At 42.1% G+C, this 18039-nt stretch overlaps 9 protein-coding genes and 1 long non-coding RNA gene across 10 annotated transcripts in view; 5 read left to right on the top strand and 5 right to left on the bottom strand.

Annotated features, from left to right (window-relative positions):
- LOC145705846 (pre-mRNA-processing-splicing factor 8-like) overlaps positions 1–18039 on the top strand; it is a 64587-nt gene that overhangs the window by 12284 nt on the left and 34264 nt on the right.
- On the bottom strand, positions 165–3028 carry LOC145702315 (macrophage mannose receptor 1-like). Its single transcript, XM_081779533.1, has 10 exons — positions 2857–3028; positions 2568–2818; positions 2200–2528; positions 1916–2157; positions 1774–1877; positions 1512–1735; positions 1184–1469; positions 791–1141; positions 335–751; positions 165–288 (listed from the first exon to the last, which is right to left on the bottom strand). Exons 1-10 carry the CDS (start codon positions 2997–2999, stop codon positions 206–208), a joined length of 2430 nt encoding a protein of 809 aa, XP_081635659.1. The 5' UTR covers positions 3000–3028; the 3' UTR covers positions 165–205.
- Positions 3463–4049, top strand: LOC145704834 (uncharacterized). The gene is made up of 3 exons (XM_081782301.1): positions 3463–3603; positions 3646–3818; positions 3859–4049. Exons 1-3 carry the CDS (start codon positions 3475–3477, stop codon positions 4019–4021), a joined length of 465 nt encoding a protein of 154 aa, XP_081638427.1. The 5' UTR covers positions 3463–3474; the 3' UTR covers positions 4022–4049.
- Positions 4082–4495, bottom strand: LOC145701626 (uncharacterized). Its single transcript, XM_081778837.1, has 3 exons — positions 4373–4495; positions 4220–4332; positions 4082–4180 (listed from the first exon to the last, which is right to left on the bottom strand). The coding sequence occupies exons 1-3, from the start codon at positions 4464–4466 to the stop codon at positions 4082–4084; spliced, it is 306 nt and encodes a 101-aa protein (XP_081634963.1). The 5' UTR covers positions 4467–4495.
- LOC145703132 (peritrophin-1-like) lies at positions 4813–5584 on the top strand. Its single transcript, XM_081780447.1, has 2 exons — positions 4813–5043; positions 5090–5584. Exons 1-2 carry the CDS (start codon positions 4837–4839, stop codon positions 5513–5515), a joined length of 633 nt encoding a protein of 210 aa, XP_081636573.1. The 5' UTR covers positions 4813–4836; the 3' UTR covers positions 5516–5584.
- LOC145703133 (uncharacterized) lies at positions 5769–6225 on the top strand. The gene is made up of 3 exons (XM_081780448.1): positions 5769–5877; positions 5925–6037; positions 6077–6225. Exons 1-3 carry the CDS (start codon positions 5784–5786, stop codon positions 6173–6175), a joined length of 306 nt encoding a protein of 101 aa, XP_081636574.1. The 5' UTR covers positions 5769–5783; the 3' UTR covers positions 6176–6225.
- Positions 6340–8149, top strand: LOC145703130 (uncharacterized). The gene is made up of 4 exons (XM_081780445.1): positions 6340–7234; positions 7274–7496; positions 7540–7670; positions 7711–8149. The coding sequence occupies exons 1-4, from the start codon at positions 6348–6350 to the stop codon at positions 8009–8011; spliced, it is 1542 nt and encodes a 513-aa protein (XP_081636571.1). The 5' UTR covers positions 6340–6347; the 3' UTR covers positions 8012–8149.
- LOC145703131 (ankyrin repeat and MYND domain-containing protein 1-like) lies at positions 8157–9717 on the bottom strand. Its single transcript, XM_081780446.1, has 3 exons — positions 8519–9717; positions 8393–8474; positions 8157–8353 (listed from the first exon to the last, which is right to left on the bottom strand). The coding sequence occupies exons 1-3, from the start codon at positions 9585–9587 to the stop codon at positions 8221–8223; spliced, it is 1284 nt and encodes a 427-aa protein (XP_081636572.1). The 5' UTR covers positions 9588–9717; the 3' UTR covers positions 8157–8220.
- On the bottom strand, positions 10123–11415 carry LOC145704383 (uncharacterized). Its single transcript, XR_014134452.1, has 4 exons — positions 11187–11415; positions 10705–11143; positions 10450–10598; positions 10123–10405 (listed from the first exon to the last, which is right to left on the bottom strand). It is a non-coding gene; the product is annotated as an uncharacterized LOC145704383 (long non-coding RNA).
- On the bottom strand, positions 11585–13449 carry LOC145701624 (uncharacterized). Its single transcript, XM_081778836.1, has 6 exons — positions 13076–13449; positions 12954–13033; positions 12736–12912; positions 12473–12682; positions 11737–12429; positions 11585–11694 (listed from the first exon to the last, which is right to left on the bottom strand). The coding sequence occupies exons 1-6, from the start codon at positions 13447–13449 to the stop codon at positions 11585–11587; spliced, it is 1644 nt and encodes a 547-aa protein (XP_081634962.1).

The raw sequence follows: 18039 nt of genomic DNA, 5'->3' as shown, positions 1-18039 counted from the left end.
TACACCGCAAAAACCACCGCGGAACTTCCCCTCTACCGAACGACGCAGATCTCGATCGCCTTCTCGTGGAAGTTTTGGAAGTATTGTCAAAGGTTTTTTAATCTTTATTCCATTTCATAAAAGTTATTTTAGAGTCGTTCAAAGTAGTGAAGAATACGTTTAAATAAAGATCAAATACAAAATGTTGTTTTATTTATGAACAAAGTTAAAAATTAGCAGATACGTTAGCGATTCCTCCGGAGGCACCTGCTTGTGGTCCTCTGAACATGTAAAAATAGACCATTCCGGCTAAAATATACAAATAAACCGAGTGTTTCCGATAGTTAAATTTTACCCATTGGAATGGCCCACATGAACATCGTCAAAAATACGGCTCCAGCGACACTCATTCCGCCACCGCTGGGCGAGGGCGCTGAAGTGATTCCAGGAGTGAAGCAAGCTTTGCTCCCCATCGTTCCATCCCAGCAGCACTTCAATTCATCCATGCACCCGTTCATGGTGATACCTGGGTAACCGCAGGGCACTCGGCTTTGGATTGGAACAGACATGCATTTTTCGTAGGGCTTTTGAACCTGGCAGACGAAGTCATTTCTACTTGAGCATCCTTCGGCACTCCAAAGTCCTTCTGAGCCAATATCAGCACAAGTAGCAAGGTCAGGATCTTTGGGTCCCCACCCAGGACCCCAGTAGAGGAAGTCGACAGCGGATCCATCAGTCCACATGTGTCCGCCAGCGTTGTTGTCTTTCAAACCTAAATAACGGTGAATGAATGTACTTTTGACCGATTTACCGATCCATGTCCAGTATTTATTTCCGATACTAGAAGAAATAATTTCCAGGAGTCGTTGATTTCCAGCGTTACTATGAATCGAAGCAAGGTGACCTCCGTAATGCTGATTACAATAAGTTTCTGCTTCATAGAATGAAACTCTCTTTTCGTGTTTGAATGCTTTGATGCAAGTTGTGCCAGGCTCGACATGAGTTCCAGAGTCAAGCCATCCGTGAGATTCATTGCAGGGTCTCATTTCGCCACGCTGATCTAGCTCTGGAATAACCTTTGGTGGTACTGCTTTGCAGACATAGGGTCGTTGCGAGACACAAGGGCCCTCAACTCGCCAGTTTCCAGCGCCTTGTTGACCACCTCAAAGATGTTAAATATGAGTCCTTTATGTTACGATTTTACCTCTGTCATTTTTCGCGAGCATATAAATACACAGTTCCGTATCCGGCAAGACAAATTCTACTGCTGGTTCCCCATAATACCACTTAGTGTAAGTAGAGGAAAAGTACTCGTCCATCCAATTGAAGGAAACAACATTGTCGCCATCTTTATTCCCGTGGTAGCCGATCCAAGCGCCAGCGTATGAGTTGAAGTTCAAGTCAAAGTTGGTCTGTTCTCCGTAAAGCATAGATGTAACGAAGTCGTTTTCGAATTGATCTGTGATTGTAGCAAGATTTGAGAACCAAGACTAATGAATAAATAATTAAGGAAGAAAAAAATTGATACTTACTTTATCGCCAGAAGAAGCCTGCCACTGGGCTTTGCAATCATCGTTCGCTTGATTGTAGCCTTTTGCCTCAAAAGAGAGTTTGTAGCAGCCATAAGAAAATGACATCCAACCATCAGGGCAAATTTCATGACCGTGGTCTTTCTCGCCGCTGTCAAGTTTGTGCTCGCAGATGAATCCATGAGGCACTCGACCATCTTTATCGTACCATGTTCCGGCGGGAGCATCTAAAAATTTTGTCTTCGAAAATTTTCCCTTGTCTTACCAAAGTTTCCGCTGTATCTCATAATCATTTCATCTTCTAAATTTGTCGAGTCTTCATCGACAATTCCAACAGGTCTACCGGCCACCCAGTTCGAAAATGTCAACCTGAGCATTTTACCAATTAAAAAATCCTAATCCATTACCTAGAATTATCAATCCAATGAAATTGACTATCCTGAGTAGTACTTTGTCCACCAAGCCAAACATTGCGACCGAAGCCTTTCACAAATGAAGCAAGGAAAAAGTTGTAGAAGACATTATGGAGGATAACAAGATCTGCTCCCGGCCAAACGCCATTACAGTAGGTTCGAGCATCGTTGAAAGATTTCTCGTCGTCATAACCATCGTGGTTCTTTGTGTCTTGGCCTACTTTTAGGTAGCAACCCTCGAGAAAAGTCTTCATTAAATTTTCTATTGAGTGTCTTACCTTTGCGTATTTGGTCCATCCTTCTTTACAAAAACCAGTAGATGGCCAATTTTGATCCAAATTTGGCGGCAGTGGTCGTTGTTCCTTGTACACCTCACAGACAAACTGAAATCCCTTGTTGCAGTTGTCATCATTCCAGTGCGAATCCCAGGCAGTAAACTGTCCGCAATCTTCTCCATCGCCGGCGTTGTTAGGTTCTCCTGGGTACCAGTTGACATAATCGACCGGGGAAAAGTTAGACCACTCGAACTCAGAGTTGAGTGAGTGTTGTCGCAGTCCAATCCAGTATGGCGACCACGGTGCATGCTCGTTGGTAGAAGCGTCGATAACTAGAAAATTGTCGAATCAATTTTCGATGTTTCTCTTACTTTGCTTGATTTTCGTATTTTGAAGGCCATTATGAATGGACATAAGATGTCCCTCCTCGTTAACACTTCCCGCAGCTTGCGTCTTGCAAATCATATCTGCCTCTGCCCAGCTGGCCCATAGTCCGATAACGACGAAGATGCACTTTTCAGGATCAACGATTTGTCCGTTCACTGAAACCTGATCAACATGTTGCCCGTCGATGGTGACGTCAACGCAGTTTGTGTTTGGGTTGTCTTCAGTGGGTGGATAACTGAAAATAAAAAGAACTGTCGCGAAATTTCAATTTACCAAAGTGTAAATTTTCTACTTCCACAGTATCCATCTCGTAGAGCGCCTTCTACGATCGTCACTTCTTCAGCAGCCACATCTGTCACATTGGCATAATGTCTGAGCGAAGCTTCTGCTCCTGCCAATAAAGGCAGTAAACGCATTTTTATATCGTTTCTCGTGTAATTGTTTCTTGAACTTCTCGCCGCCGCTCCAGCACAATTCCAGCACAGATTACAAGAAGCAGCGAAATGCAAATTTTTCGCACATTGGCTGTTTGACTTTGTTTAGAATCCATACAGCACAATTTGTTACTCGTCGGCGAATATTCTTGTTTATTATAGTAGTAAGGATCAGCAAATTTAACCTTGACACTAAATTGAACCAAAAAGTTCTCAAGAAGAAATTCCAAAGCCTAGTTTTCTGACGGACCAAATCAGCTGTACCCACTCGAATCTAACCACTTGTATGTGTGACGAGAGTAATTGGAGCGCCTTCTCAATTTCTCGTGATCAATCATGGTAAGCGCCGTCCGAGCGCCACCTTAAACCGACGCGCTGAATCATTGCCAAAAATAAGGATAAAAGGGAGTAAACCGGGGCCTCCCTTCACTTTTGCCTGAAAAAAGGGATAACAAGCATGAAAATAAGTATTGCACTTTTTGCGTTTTCCGCCGCCCAAGAGTTTGAAACAGAAGCTCAGAGGGTTGACACACAGCCATCTTTATTCGATATTTTGATCGCTCAGAAAACAGGCCTTCAATTATTCGTAAGAATTGCCAAAACTATTGAAATGATGCGTTATTTTTAGCAAATTTATGGAAAAATTTCTGAAAGCATTTTCGCCGAACAAGTAGAGAAAAATACAATGAAAAGAAGAGGTCCTCGATTGTTGAATAAATTTGTGGAACTCAAGAATTTCGCCACCAAAGCTTTCGCAGAATGCCAAGAAGATCCAGTTTGCCTGGAGTCTTGCTACGACCAGTAAGTTTGCGATCGATAGCACTTTCTATCTGAATTTAAGATTGATGGAACCAAATGGAGACCCTCTTCCGAAAACCAGCGGCGAAATTCTATCCCGCTTCGCCTCGGTCTCAGACTGTCTCACAACTCAACGATTGAGAAACAAAATTACCCGCAAATCAAATCGACTTGCTGAGAAATTTTTATCTGAAGTCTCGAATTAAAATTGATAGCCATGTGAAATATAGAATGATTATCGTGTACTTTTATTTCGGAAAGAAAAGTTAGAGAGGAATGTAGCATTCGCTATCTTCGGGAAGGTTAAATGGCCAGTCGCATTCGCCTGTAATTGGGTTGAAGACATTTCCCGGAGCGCACCAGAACTAAAAGTTAGACTAGTTTAATCTCTTTCTTAACAATACCTTGTCGCCCCAGTTTCCAGCATCCCAGCACAGGTAGTAAGCATCGCAGTCCTTGAAAGAGGGGTAGAAGCCATCTGGACAGTAGCCGGTGTCGACTAATGCGTCCGGCCGACCTTATCTCATTATATTTGTGCTTGAGTTGTTTGAATCTACCTTGACAAGCATTGTGGCAGAATGCAAGCGCCTCGGGATCATGAGGAACCTCGTCGGTAGCGAAAGCAAGACCGAAAAGTGCGAAAATCTTCATTTTTTCTTGTGAATTGAAAAGTGCTTGGTGAGCGGATTTCGCGATTCTTTTATTTAGAAAAAATCAACATATGATTGCTTTTCATAAAAATCGCCATTTGATTTTGAATGTTATGTTGGCTCTGTAATTTGCGTGAGCGTGGTCGTCTGTTGCGTTGAAAATGAAGATGATCAAATATTGTAGATGGAAAATTATATGGACTTGTTTTCGATACAAGTTCTTTTCTAATCAGACGACTGATTTTTCTATTTGATCGTCTCAAAGATGAACTCAATGTCGACCTTTTGAAAATATGTTTTTCCATAGAAAACTGCAGTAATTTTAGTATAAAAACGAGTTTCTTGGTCCTTGTGAGACAAACTGAAAGAAAATGAAACTTTTCGGCTTTTTCGGACTTGCCCTTGCGACCGACGAGGTTCCACACGATCCAGAAGCTCTGGCTTACTGCCACAATGCTTGCAGAGGAACAGACATCGGATATCCCGATACAGGATATTGCCACGATGGATTTTACGCATCGGTGAAAGACTGTGATACCTACTATCTCTGCTGGGACTCTGGCAACTGGGCAGACAAAGTACACGATTGAATTCTAATCCCCTTTATTTTCAATTAAATTCTAGTTTTGGTGTAGCCCTGGCGCCGTCTTCAATCCTGCAACAGGCGAATGTGACTGGCCATTCAATCTTCCTCAGGATAACGAATGCTTTATTCCCGCTGCTGCTCAAGCTCAAGATCCGATCCCGATTGATTGTTGCAAAACTCCCTGTGGAGAAGTAGCCCCTGGAAAAGATCGTGGGGCTTCTCCTATCGCTTGTGCAGAGGAAGATCTCGTCCCCAATCCAAATTGCCCAGACTCCAGCATCTGCCCTAATGGTTTCTATCCTTCTCACAAAGACTGCGATGCTTACTACCTCTGCTGGGCTGATGGAGAAATTGGAGAGAAATATCAGTGTGCGCCAGGCGCCGTCTACAACCCTGTTACAAAAGAATGCGACTGGCCATTTAATCTTCCGGAAGATCACGAGTGCTATGTACCAGCAAAGTAGTGAACTATTACGTTAAACCTGTGATCAAACTTTTATTCATTTCTTTTCAATAAATTTTCCTCGCAATTATGTCTAGCAGGTTTTACAATCACGCGTTGAGAAGATGAAAGAATCCACTAACCACCTGAAACACTTCCCATCATGGCTTTTGTTTGTTCATCTCTACGAAATATATATTTTTCCATAAAATCATGATGATGCAGCAGTTTCTGGTGCATAAAACTCGCATGCAGTACAGCTCAGAATTCATTCACAGAGAATTACAAAAATGAAACTTTTCGCACTCTTTGGTCTTGCTCTTGCCACCGACGAGGTCCCACACGATCCCGAGGCCCTCGCTTTCTGCCACAACGCCTGCCAAGGTATAAAACGTTGTAAAGACCATCATCATTACTGACCTGCCGCTTAGGTACCCCAGAAGCTCTCCCTGGAACTGGCTACTGCCCAGACGGATTCTACCCATCCTTCAAGGACTGCGACGCTTACTATCTTTGCTGGGATGAGGGCATCTGGGCTGACAAGGTAAAGATCTATCATCTTTCTTTCTTAACTCTTGATCAGTTTTGGTGCGCCCCTGGTGCAGTTTACAACCCAGTTAGTGGCGAATGCGACTGGCCCTTTAACCTCCCCGAAGACAGTGAATGCTACATCCCTGCTTAAAATCTTCCATTTATTCAACGGCTTTTTTTAATAAACCAGACAATCTATTACGCACAATTATTAGCTCAGTCATCCCTCTGACATCAATTCATTTGTTTGCTCTCTGATCGTCTGATCTTGGTATATAAACAAGAATTGAAATAAATCAAGCTTAGAAATAGAACTTGACTGTATGAAGCTTTTCCAGAGTTTACTAGCGATCACTGCCGCTCAAGAGGCTCATGATCTGAACAACGATGGGCACGGAAGTGATGTTCCATACGGCCGAGTTATTTCTAGAGACCAGATAGAATCGATGGAGCGCGGACCAAGGCCACGACCGATCGAGCAGCAGGAATTCTATCAAAATGAAATAGAACCGCTTATAGCTCAGCAAGCGTTACTCAACCAGCAGTATGCTTCTCAAGCCGCTCTTGATATTTATCAACCATCAAGAATTACGGCGACGAATGCTGCCCAAGCGCAACTCAACCAACAATGGGCCCAAGCTCACCAACGCGAACGCGAGTTCTATCAGAATCAATACCAGCCTCAAAATCAAATTCAAGCCGGCCAAAGTCATTTCCAGCAACAAGCAAACGCATATTTAAATCACAACAACATGTCTCCAAATCAAGCGCGCGACGACTCATTTTACCATCAACAACAAAGCCTCTCAAACCAAATTTCGAATCTTCAATTCCAAGATCAACAAGCGATCTCCAGTCAAAACGCGATTCTTGCTCAAAAACTTGAAGAAAAACTAAAAATTTTGCAACAGGTGCAGAAAGAAGTCAGTGATCAACGAGCTCTTCTCCAGAAAATAATGACCCAGAAGCAACAACAAGCTGCTGATGCAATTGCATCAAAGAGGCCTTATGCAGAGTTGCAATCAACGACGACTACCGGGAAATATGAATTCGAGGAGCCTGAAGTTCTGCCGAGATACCCTGTAAATGTCCGAGAGAACAACCGTATTCAACTTCAACCAACGGCTTCTTCGAAGAAAACTGTAGAAATCATCCAATTTGAAGATGAATCAAACTCAAAAGGATGTTTTGTAGAAAATGCAGCGATAAAGTAAGACACTAAATCCTTCCATTCGTAGTCCCATTTTAGCCCTGGCATCTTCACTGGCAACTCTATCGATCATATCGAAAATGTCTACACAGCAAAAGGTTGCCAAAGCCACTGCAAGCTTCACAGCCAGCAAGGCTGCGAGTACTTCACGTGGAATAGCGAAGATCACAGTTGTGAGTTATTCACGTCATTAGATGGACTTGAATACGACCAAGACGGAATTTCTTTTGTTGGAAAATCTGATGGATGCTTTCAGTGCGAGGTGTATGAATAAAGGTTATTTTTGACAAAAACATTTATTTTAGAAACCTGGTTTTGACTACACATCCTACTATTCTTCTGATTCATTGACCGGAAGAAGAGCCATTTACGAAGTCCCCGATGTGTTTACCTGTCTCGAGATCTGCCGAAATGTTGACGGATGCGATTTTGTTAGGTACTGTGTGTTTAAGACAATCTGATAATGTATCCATAAGCTTTCGAGCTGATAACCGCTGCTATCTGAAAGATTCCTCCGCGCCTGAAAATATTGAAGACGATGAAGATTATGTTAGCGCTCCTGTTCAGTGTCAATCAGAATTCTGGAACGGATTTGCAAACTCACAAAGCCTTATAAATGGCAAATCGCTCTCAACAAGTCGCGAATCCGATAAAAAGTCTGATGAAGAATCAAGAGTTCGAGCAGGGCTGGTTTTCGAACTCCGACCTCATCACTTGGGGATCAGCAGATCCGATTCCCACCGTTCAGAGCTCATCAAACTGCTCGAAGATCTGTGACCTCATCCCAACATGTCGATCCTGGACGTTCTCTCCCGCAGATCAAACCTGCTCACTCCTCAAGTCATTGACAGCTCTCCATTACACCGACACTCTCATTTCCGGAACTGATCTTTGCGAAGAATAAATGAACATGCAACAGGAGTTTATTTGAACTTTTAGGTACAATCGTAGGGCAGAAAATATGAAACAAAGAACACACACTTCTTTCAATTGTAGGAATAGTTGTCGATAAGATTACTTTGCAGGAAAAATGGCTCGAAGTTGAAAACTTTTCGCTTTCTACTGATGATTTTTGTCCTGCTCGGGTTCGATCGCCAAAACAGCTTTCTGCATTTTGACCTAAAAGGATGAATATTTGATAACTAGAAATTTTCATACCCGCAAAAGGCGATGACTTTGAAATGAGAATCAGGGACAAGCTTCTTACTCGCGGTTCCACATTCAAAACAAGCAGAGAGAGCTAGAATTATCTAATAATTTCACTATCTTCAACTAATTTTCTACCTTTAGGATCTTTTGCATGAGCCAATTCAGTCAGTTGTTCTTTGAGAATCGACAGAAGATAAGACTGAAACTCTCCCCTTGCCAAGTAATTTCTTTTCTCGTCTTGAGTGAGTTCGGAGAAGAAGCCACCTCTCAATGGCGGATTTCCATATTTCGGATGATAGGATTTATCAATGAAGTCGATGGTATTGATGAAACTTGTTGATTTTTGTCGCAGTTTGCATTTTGAATAGACCTTGGCTCCTGATTCTACCAGAAGATTTACCAGCTCTATCTTTTGAGTGATGGTGAATAGATGATCTGTCGATGGGTGGAGAACAAGACCAACAGGGTTTCCTCCGTTTGATTCGGTTGAAGATGGATCTGCACCGAGTTTAATCAGCTCAACAACAAGTTCATAATGGCCGTTCAAAATGGCGACCCCCAGAACAGAGTTTCCGTTGAACTCTTCGTTGATATCAGATCCACTTAGAATCAGGCTTATACACTGGTCGATGTGTCCGCCCTTAGCACATCTAAACAAAGCACTGCTAAACTCGGGCGTAATCTTCTGCGATAAATTCAGCCGAACTTTCTTGTTGACCCTGTCCGGCGGTGTTGACAGACGAGCAGGTCTACTAGCAACGGCGCGTGAATAAACCAACATGGCAGTTATATCCGCCGTCGTTTCTGGCGATAACGTTATTGCTTCCAGCAGTATTCCGTCCTGAAGAAAACAATCCGACGTCTCGGCACCGGATAGCAGCATCGCGCGGGTGATTTCTTCATCTTTTGCGAGCACGGGGTAGAATAGAAGAGGAGGAATTTCATTAGATGCCTGCTTCTCGATTATTCCAACGCGGAGAAATAAACTGATGATGTTTTTAAAGCTCTCGGCAGGGCGACACGGACGCTCTCTGACGAGGGAAAATCGCGACGGAGTACTTCTTGGTCGATTAAGTTTTCTTGGCGTACTTTGAATAGATGAGAACTTAGATGACCGCGGTCTCTTCGTGTATCTCGAGCTCGTGATGCGACTTGTTTCGTGCGATCCGTAAGCAGAGTCAATTTCAGAGTCTTGTCTATCCATATCTCCTTTTTCTGAGCTTTCAACAGGCAGAAACTTGATCAAATGCGCCAACCGCGACTGGTAATGAAGGAAAACTGCCAAGTGCAATGGCGTGAAATCCAAGCATGTCTGTTATGCGTTTGGTCGATGCTTGTTGATACAACAAACTTATACTGACAATGTTACAGTATTCTTTATCCGTTGAGTTGACATAACGCTTCCTGTGAGATGGCACCAGCAGTCAATAGCATTTGAATAGTGCGAGCACTGTTTGTGAAAACAGATGCGTGAAGAAGGGAATATCCGAGCAGATCTCGTGAATTTGGGTTGAGGCCTTGCCTTAGTAGCTGAAAACAATGCTGATTGTTTTTTATATTTTGTCTGATACCTGATAGAACTCTGGAAAGTTTTTGGAGGAAATCAGGTCTAGAGCACTGCTTATCTTTTTTGGGGTGGCGGGCGCCCAGGTTCACAATCGGTTGGTTCACAATTTTGTGAACCCGGTTCACAATTTTGTGAACCTGGTTCACAATTTCGGTCAAAAAAAGTGACTGAAATTGACTGAAGGCGCGGTTGTAAAGAAAGCTCATAACGTCAAAAATGAGTTTCTCTAAGAAATCAGGCGCGGAGCGCATACAGACCCCTGATTTCATACTTTTAAAAATTTTGTGAACCGGGTTCACACAGATTGTGAACCGGGTTCACAAAATTGTGAACCGGGTTCACAATTGTGAACCTGGGCGCCCTACACCCCTTTTTTGTGAGAGGACCTGGTGGAAAGGATTTGACTAAACGAAGTGCATCGAATGTGTTTCCACCAGTTTTATCAAGAGATCGAACTAATTTTTTTTATAAGAAATAAATTCGAATAATGACAATTTACCTTCATTCCAAAAGGAACTATGAATAGAAGACTCCTCAGATAGATTCAAGATATGCTGATCCTGTGATATATCAAAGTCCTGTTGCCGTTTCCTTGCCTTCCCCAACGGTTTCGATACACAATCCTGCGTCCGCAAATACTGTCTCAAGCTGCACACGATTTTGACATTTCATATGAGAAAAGTTTGCACATCGGGACAAGCACCTGTTCCTGTACTAATACTAACACTTATATCTTTGATTTATCAAAATCTGCCTGAGAGAAAGTGAACTTTCGACCTTCTCGATTTCATTTTTCTCATCATCGAGGAAAACGCTTTCTTGCTAGAAGTGACATCTGTATAAACGGGCTCTTCCAAGTCAAATTTCCTGATCATCTTCTGACAGTTGACCTTGGCATGAGCAAATGCCTCGAGACGACCGTATTTCTTGTCCATCAGATATTGGAGACCTTTTGGGTAAATTGTGGCAGTTTGAATCAAAGTCTTTTTGGATCACTTTTTTGTTCGTAACATAAAGATATTGTGAAGGCAATCCTTTCCTGATCTTCCCATACTCCAATATCAACAGTGTTGTCGGAATAAATTCTTAGGCCGAACCCATTTGGCCTTCCATCTTTCCACCAACCAGAGTGCGAAAATTCTTCGCATTTTTGCAGACCAAAACCATGAGCTTTTTCGTTTACTTCTGATCCTCTTAATTAAATTTTCATCTCTTCGGTTTTATTTATAAGCTTACAAATATTCAATCATCTCTTTGATAATTTTACGTCGGCGGCATCATCAAAAAGTCGAAAAAGGGAAAGTAAATTACGGAGAGTGGAATTTGGATTTCTCTGTTTCCGTGGTGATGGAAGCGTGTTCGGGCGCAGTTGATGCCCTTCCGAGTGGCTTATTGAACGCTAAACTGCACCACAAGTGGTTAAATTCGCCAAACAGCTTTACTCCTTGTTCGATCCAAAATTTCAATTAATCCACAACGAGCTCGTCAGAATTGGCAAGAATAAACACAGATGTGAATAGACGTAAGTCCACAAGTTCTAACAATAGGCCTAATCTTGAACAAATAAAGAGCGTTTCCTATCAAAAGCAAATTCAAATCGGAATCTTTTTCAGTTTCGTTTATTTCTAATTGATTTAACACTTCTTGCAGATGTCGAAAACAAGGATGACAACAATGCAACAGGCGAGAATGATGCCTAAAACTATCCAAATGCTGACTCCGTTGCTCCCAATTTCTTCAGTCGCTAAAAATTGCCATTGAATTGAAAGCAAAGATCTTGATTTACCTGAAATATTATCTAATGATGTTGTTACAGATCGCTTAGTAGTTGTTCTCGGAATTGTTGTTGTCCGTGTTCTCAGGTGTCTTCTTGTCGCTTGTCGAGGAGTTGTGCGTCGTCTTCTCGTTGTGGTCGTTGTTGTTGTTGTCGTTCTCGTTGGTGTCGTCGTCGTTGTTGTTGTAGTTGTAGTTGTGTGCGTTGTCATCTGCGTTGTTGTAGCTGACTTTGGCTCAGCAGTGGGTGCTGCTGTTGTTGTCGTTAATGATTTTGCTGTTGTTGAATTTGCTCTTGAATTTGGTGTGCCAACTTCTTCCAAATCTGCTTTCGTTGTAACTTCTAATGAAGCTACAGAACCCGTTGTAAGCCTCCGGTCTTCGATTCCTGTGGTAGAGTTATCTTCATTTGTCTGAATTGTGTAGTCGAACAACGGTAACGCAGTTGTTTCAACGTCATTGACTGCAGTTGTATTCTGGGAATCCATGTCCGGAAGATTTGACCTTTCGAACTCGCTAATTTTTTGTTGAGGAATGACACGCAGAGTAGCATCGTGTCGATATCTGAAATTATCCACGAAAAACCAATTGCCATTTGAAGGACATGCTTGGTCGGACTCGAGGACAAAGCGTGTTCGCCATTCTTCTGGTGGATAATCGAAACCACCGAATCTCGGTACAGCTCGAGCACCTCGGATCACCCACGCTAAAAATGAGTAAAAGACTCTTTATATGATGTCTATGCTAACCTAGTTCTTCTGAATCGTAAAGAAGCTCCATTCTATAAGTCCAGCGACCGGACTCTTTCGTCATAAAATATAATCCGGGACTGTCGAAATTATATAAACCATTGTAGACCGGTGTTCCGTTTAGCTCTCCCATATGATGATTCTCAGTGTCCAGGACTTCGTATCCTTCTTTGTCGCATTCGTACATCCCTAACTCTTCTTCTGACCTCACTACAAGATCATTTGAAACTCAATTTTTAAAAGTTATTTTATTTCAAATTTACCTGATTCATCGACAGCATCTTCAGGTAAGGCATCTTCCTCAACTTTCATCGCGCACATCCATTCAACTTTGAAGCCATGAAGAACTGTTGCAGCATCTGTCGAAAAGTAGATGGCGAACCAATTTCCATGAATAGTATTCCATCGCCTATAGAAGCCTAACTCGTCTGGGTCATTTCCTATAATAGTTATCGGTGAAAAAGTACCGCTGAAATTTCACCTTCGTAATCAGATACTCGTCCTTGCCTTGGAGGAGGATTGTCTAGTTCCGTTATTTTCTCGCAAAGTCGTCCGGTCGTACTAAAGGTAGTTACATAATATGAAGGCGAGTAGAATGCTTACTTGTAGAATCCATTATCCTTCCAAGAAATCTGAAATGCATCAAACTCACAGTGCGAGATCCCATCCCCATGTCTGTAGTCATCTCCTGGATCCTCATCTTCGATGGCAAATTCCGTGATTTGAAACTTTATCTTTGAGCAATTTTCGTCTCCAACAACCTGCACACAATGCTCATCGTTTGAGTACGGATGGCTCGATTCTATGACATAAACTCGCGTCCCATCATCGTTTGTCGAAAAACTTTGCCTGAAGTTTTGACATTGATTCAAAGTACCAGGGCCGAATTTCACCAAAGAACTTGCTTCCTCCACTGTTGGAATCGCACCGAAACATTCTCTTTTAAAAAATAGGAGAAAAATGATTTTTGAGTTCATCGCGAAACTCAAGCTTTGGGCAGTGATTTTTCCCGTTTTTAAAGAGGAAATGAAATCGCCGACGAAATAACAGGAATATTGACTCATTTAGCTGTTTATCAAGATGTTTTTTGAGGATGTTGGTGTTCAAAATTTTGCGCGGAGAAATTGTACTCTGCATGTTATTTTAAGGATCCTTGATGAAAATTGGCATCAATTTTAATTGTCGCTGATATATTTATTAAAATATTAATCTCGTTTGACGGGTGTCCAGTGGGGAGCGCTTGGTGCTGACGGACGCCATCTGACGTGTCAAGCTTTGGCTAGAGCAATCTACAGCGATCTTCTGGAGCCGCATTCCATACTTTCTAATATAAGCACACAGAAATTTAAACATGTGCTGCAAAATCATCCTCCTCCTTTTCACATTCTTGAGAAGCAATTTAGCGCAGAGATTATTGACTTGCAATGGAGAAGTAACGAAGAACTTCGAGAAAGATCTGACGGGGAGAATATTTTACACGACCGTTGTTTTGTGGAAAGAAGAAATGGAGTGTTTCTGGGGCTCTGAAAGGTGGAAAAATTAGAACAATTCATTTTTTCAAATTTTTAGTTTAACTTTGAGCACGTCAAAGAAAGACAGCTATTTGTACGATTCTGATGGGAATTTACTGCTGATCGAGGTTCTCGCGCAGAATCCAGCTCTTCTTCCATCTGCTTTATTAGACAGAGTTTCATTTTCTTTACGGAGTAGCTACGATAAGCCGATTGTCGCAGAGGGACGGCTTACAGATACAGTTTATTTACACAGTCTACTACAAGCATACATGTATAAAGAATTAACTACTTGATTGAGTAAGCCCTTTGCTTAAGAGCCGTCAGTTAGTAGATCAATCACTCAGGGCCGGTTCACCATCTGCACGGCCACAAATCAATTCTAAAATATCTAAATCTAAATAACTAACTCCCCAACTTGGCGAGCCATTGACAGCTTAAAAGCCATTTTCCCCGACTCAACTTCTTCGTTGACCTTTGTGGCGAACTCGACCTGCCTCGGAGATAAGCTTTGGATCGAAAAATACAGTGAAATGAACGGCTAAATTCAGGCATTCTAAATCCAATCAAAGATTAAATTCTACGTAAAACAAGATGAAATATTCATTTCTGGCTCGCTCGGAAAGTGCTCTAAGGACGCAATAATATTGTTCGCTTTCGCACTCGACCGCCCGATTCTTCAATACGCGGTTATTCCGATTCTACAGAAGAAGCCCTTGTCGTTTGTCAACGATGTCTACAAAATCCGCGCGCCGGAAAATTGGAGCTCTCGGACTCAAGCAATCGCTCAAATAGAGCTCGCAACTTTCAGGAATACCGGCATCGAATACCGACTAAAGCAAAGCATAAAGTCCATCCAGATAAACAAAACAACCGGAGAAATCTTCATCACTGACCCAATCGACCGGGAAACAGACCCTTCTTTGTTTTTCCAAGTTGAAGCAGTGTCGGAATCCTCCTCTGCACGAATCAATATAACACTTGAACTCATCGACATAAACGACAACATCCCAATAATCAACGATCAATTCCGCACTTTAAACGCGATGGAGTCAGCCGAAATATCACCATTGACCGTTTTGAACACCACCGATCCGGATTCTGGGACAAACGGGCGGTCGCGTTTTACAGTGACGAAAGATTGCCCCGGCTCAATCGGAGTCAATTATTATACGGGTCAAATTCAAACTCGCGGGAAATTAGATTTCGACAGAAATATCAACTGCACGATTCTGGCATATGATTTAAGCGCGCAATCAATACCAGCGCAAATAACTTTTGAAATACTGCCATGGAGAAATCAAGACAAAAACAAAAATATTGGTAAGGAACAGTTTGTTATTCGAGGAAAAGACCGGCTATTCAAAATTTAGGTTTCGATTTCCCCGTGGAAGAGTATCATGCATTTTTGAAAGAAAATGATGCGGTGAAAAAACACCTGCTCACTTTGCCATTGAATGCTGGTGCCAAATACTCGATTGTGGGACAATCTGAAAGGCAGCTTTTTCAAATGAAGAAAAATGAACTCTGGGTTGTTGGATCCGTCGACAGGGAAATTGCCAGCACCATCAAAATTTTGATCGCCACGCGATTGAAGAAAGAAAGCAGATTTATCGAAGCATTCATCCATGTTCTCGAAGAAAATGACCAGAAACCTGTCATTCAGCCGATCGGAGACATATTCGTGGAAGAAGATTATCCAGTTGGAATGCTTCTCTACAGGGTCGAAGTCACAGATCTCGATGAAACGCCATTCTTTGAATTTTCCATAACGAAGGGGAAAAAGTTTGTAAGCATAGAACGTTTCTCCGGCTTTATGCATCTGAGAAGATATCCTTTTGATGCGGTGGACATTTGCGTGTCTGTCTTTGACGGGAAATATACAGACAATCAATGCTTTTTCATTCAACCAGCAAACGGAAAGACTGTTTTGTATTCGTCTGAAAATGCTTTCCAACTGGACTCGACAAACTTCGACAGCTCAAATCTAACAATTACCGACGGATTTGGCGAGGTCGCGTTGGATTACAATGTCTTCCTGAATAAAGAAAAAGATGCGCTGGAATTAAGTTTTCCTAGCAGTCAAGCAGATTTCACTTCAATATTCATTGCCTCCAGCTCTATCTCAAATTCAAGAACCTTTCTGATTGCACATCAATCCGCTTCTCAAACGAAAATCATCCCACCAGCTGATTTGGGCACACTGACTCTTTCTAAGAGCTGGATACCTCCCGGAGAAATCTTGTACTCCATGGACATCCGATTTGAAAGAAGCTACAGATTCGATGAAAACGTCTCAGTTGAAATTTCGCCCGTTGAATATTTTGATGCCAAGTTTTCGCCGGATAATGGACGAGTAATTGTGTACTCAAGAGGTTTTGCGGCGGAAGAGGTCAAAAGAATCGATGAAATTCAAATAAGCATTGGGGATAAAAGCGTTGCCGGTACTCATGAACGCTTTTCGGATTGATTTATTCAGTATTAATTCTAGTGGCTTTGGCGGTTTCTAATCGGATGAAGCTGAACCCCATATACAAAATTGATGGTATCATTTCGCCAACTCGCGCAGCTTGTTCCAGTTCGTCGGTGAGTGGTTGTCTAACAACTGTGCTCTATTATTAAAAGCCGAAGTATGTTTCTTCGTCGCGTCGACACACTTCTATATGACGGTAATTTGTCTATTTTAGCTCATTTCAAGTGAACCTGGGGCTATTACCTGCCAAAATTTTGCGTCAGACAAGCCCATCGTTCTAAGGAAAGGGGCGTAAGTTGAGAAGCCTGAACATCAGACCCAATTTACGCCCCTCAATAAGAAATCAAGACCGGGATTATTACCATCAGATAATAAATCAATTAACTCATATACGAAAAAAAAAACGCAAATTGATAACCCCATAAGCCGGATTTAGTCCGATGTATGTCCTCCAAAAATCTCGTTCCTTCGCTGAGCTGGTGATTGAAGTCGAAGAATCAAAATCGCCTGGATCGATTTTGTTAAATGGAATTGACGGGATGATCGTGGACCGGTCATCTGAGCAGCTTCCATTCGAGTTGAAATTTAGAAAGCTTAAATTGACAAGGATGCTCAATTACGAGGAGAAACGAGCGTATACCGTCGATTTGTGGGATCCTGGGACAATGTTGTACACGGGCAAAATTGAGATTTCAGTCCAAGATGTAGACGAGTTCTTCCCTGTCGTGAAAAACGCGAACAACAATATCGTCTCTTTCACAACTCCTTGGGTGATCTCAAGAAGAACGAAAATAGGAACCTTAGAATTCACAGACAATGATGGAGGAAAGTACAGCATCGTCAAGGTTTACAACTACGAAGATGACCTCACAGTGCCTCGAAAACTGGAAGTCGACGATGACAACAACGTTTTTTTTATCGCGCGAAATTTCTCCACTAGTTTCAAGGAGCGTTTTATTGCTTCATCTGGTGACCGCCGAACAGTTTTTTCTATCAAAGTCATGAGAAGCAATCCACCTAATTTTTTCCTCTGGTCAATTCCAGTCGTCATTCTTGTCGCAATCGCCACTGCCGCCTTTTTAATGTATCAGCGAAAGAAAGACCACTTGGATGAGATCCGAACCGCTTCAGATCCAACTCCTGACGTTTATTCAAGGGAGAAAATTTGCAATTTGGTAGATGATTCCAATTCAGAAACAGTTCAAATAAGCCAAACTGCTACAACCAAATTCCTCACCGACGACGATCTTCCCATTATGAAGGATTATATAAGCAGTCCTTTAGGTCTGGATAGAAAAAACACCATCAATTCGGTGCTCTTATTTAGTTCTTCAACCCTCTTTTCTAGCCTAATAAGTGAATGAAGGATGCCGATTCGAGCAAAACTATTTTGTCGTAACAACTCCAGTAAGCAAGTTCTTGTCCGACTCTGATTCAGATTCAGACTGCTCTGAAAAGTAAGTATTCTTCTATGTATATAAATTTCATCAAAATTAAGCTGTGACTCGCATCGTGGAAACAACGACCTCACAACTTTGAGAAGAGGTGGAAGCATTCAAAATGGAGAGCTTCATATCTAGGGA

Source organism: Oikopleura dioica, chromosome PAR, assembly GCF_907165135.1.
Source record: "Oikopleura dioica chromosome PAR, OKI2018_I68_1.0, whole genome shotgun sequence".
In the NCBI taxonomy this organism is placed as follows: Eukaryota; Metazoa; Chordata; class Appendicularia; order Copelata; family Oikopleuridae; genus Oikopleura; species Oikopleura dioica.
Note: the sequence above shows the minus strand (reverse complement) of the source record. Positions and strands in the feature narration are given on the sequence as shown.